Below are 1,104 nucleotides of genomic sequence, written 5' to 3' on the forward strand. Positions count from 1 at the left end.
CACACCATACACTGTGCACGCACACCATACACTGTGCACGCACACCATACACTGTGCACGCACACCATACACTGTGCACGCACACCATACACTGTGCACGCACACCATACACTGTGCACGCACACTATACACTGTGCACGCACACCATACACTGTGCACGCACGTCATACACTGTGCACGCACGCCGAACACTGTGCACGCACACTATACACTGTGCACGCACATCATACACTGTGTACGCACACCGTACACTGTGCACGCACGCACGGATGGAAGGCCTACGTCTGACATGCCCCACTCGTGCTCCCGGCTCAGTATGGGCAGGCTATGCGAGGTGCGAAGGTGTCGGAAGCAGCAGCACATTTACAATGCACCTACAGTCAAGTAGTGACAGCATGGACGTACAGGTACGGTATAGGCGCGCGACGGACGCTCGCACCATTAACTAACATTCGCCGACACTCGCCAACATTCGCCAACAATCGCCAACATTCGCCAACATTCGCCAACATTCGGTGACACAGCATAAAGACGCTGGACACGTACGAAGGTGGACGGCCCAGCTTTAACACTCGCTCACACAGCGACGAGGTTTACGCCAACAGAGCAACAACGACGAGGCTCCCATCGCACCTGACACACTCCACCTGACGCACCACCTGTAATTAACCTATCGTCGGCCGCCGTTCAGTAAAGGTGCGCCGTCTCCGTGTACACCTGCTGTACGTCAATGCTGCTGCGCTTCACCTGAGAGCTGGAGGTGACCGTCGCCGACGTCACGGGCGTCGACGTCGGCTTGTTGGTCGTGACCGTGAAGGTGACATCTTCGTGGACGACGGGCTTGCCCGTGGAGATGGTAATCGTGTTAGCTCCGCCGGATGGCGCCACCTCATGCACGCGCCCGTCGGCCGTCGTCTGCATGTAGTGCACGCTCGTAGCTACGGGCGACACCTGGGAGAGAGAGCGAGATATAGACACAGGGTGTTTACTACGTTAATATTAACGATATTAATATTAATTTGTGCACGCTCGTAGCTACGGGGGACACCTGCGATGACGAGATAGAGATGCAGGGTGTTTACACTACGTTAATATGAACAAACA

At 55.5% G+C, this 1,104-nt stretch overlaps 1 protein-coding gene across 1 annotated transcript in view; it reads right to left on the reverse strand.

The window, feature by feature from the left end:
* Positions 1–687: 687 nt before the first annotated feature.
* LOC106814598 (muscle M-line assembly protein unc-89-like) overlaps positions 688–1,104 on the reverse strand; it is a 21,423-nt gene continuing 21,006 nt past the window's right edge. The window contains exon 7 of the mRNA XM_014818938.1: positions 688–988. Within this exon, the coding sequence (XP_014674424.1) occupies positions 688–988 (301 nt within the window). The remainder of the gene's footprint in view (positions 989–1,104) is intronic.

Source organism: Priapulus caudatus, unplaced genomic scaffold (assembly GCF_000485595.1).
Source record: "Priapulus caudatus unplaced genomic scaffold, Priapulus_caudatus-5.0.1 Scaffold949, whole genome shotgun sequence".
NCBI lineage: Eukaryota > Metazoa > Priapulida > Priapulimorpha > Priapulimorphida > Priapulidae > Priapulus > Priapulus caudatus.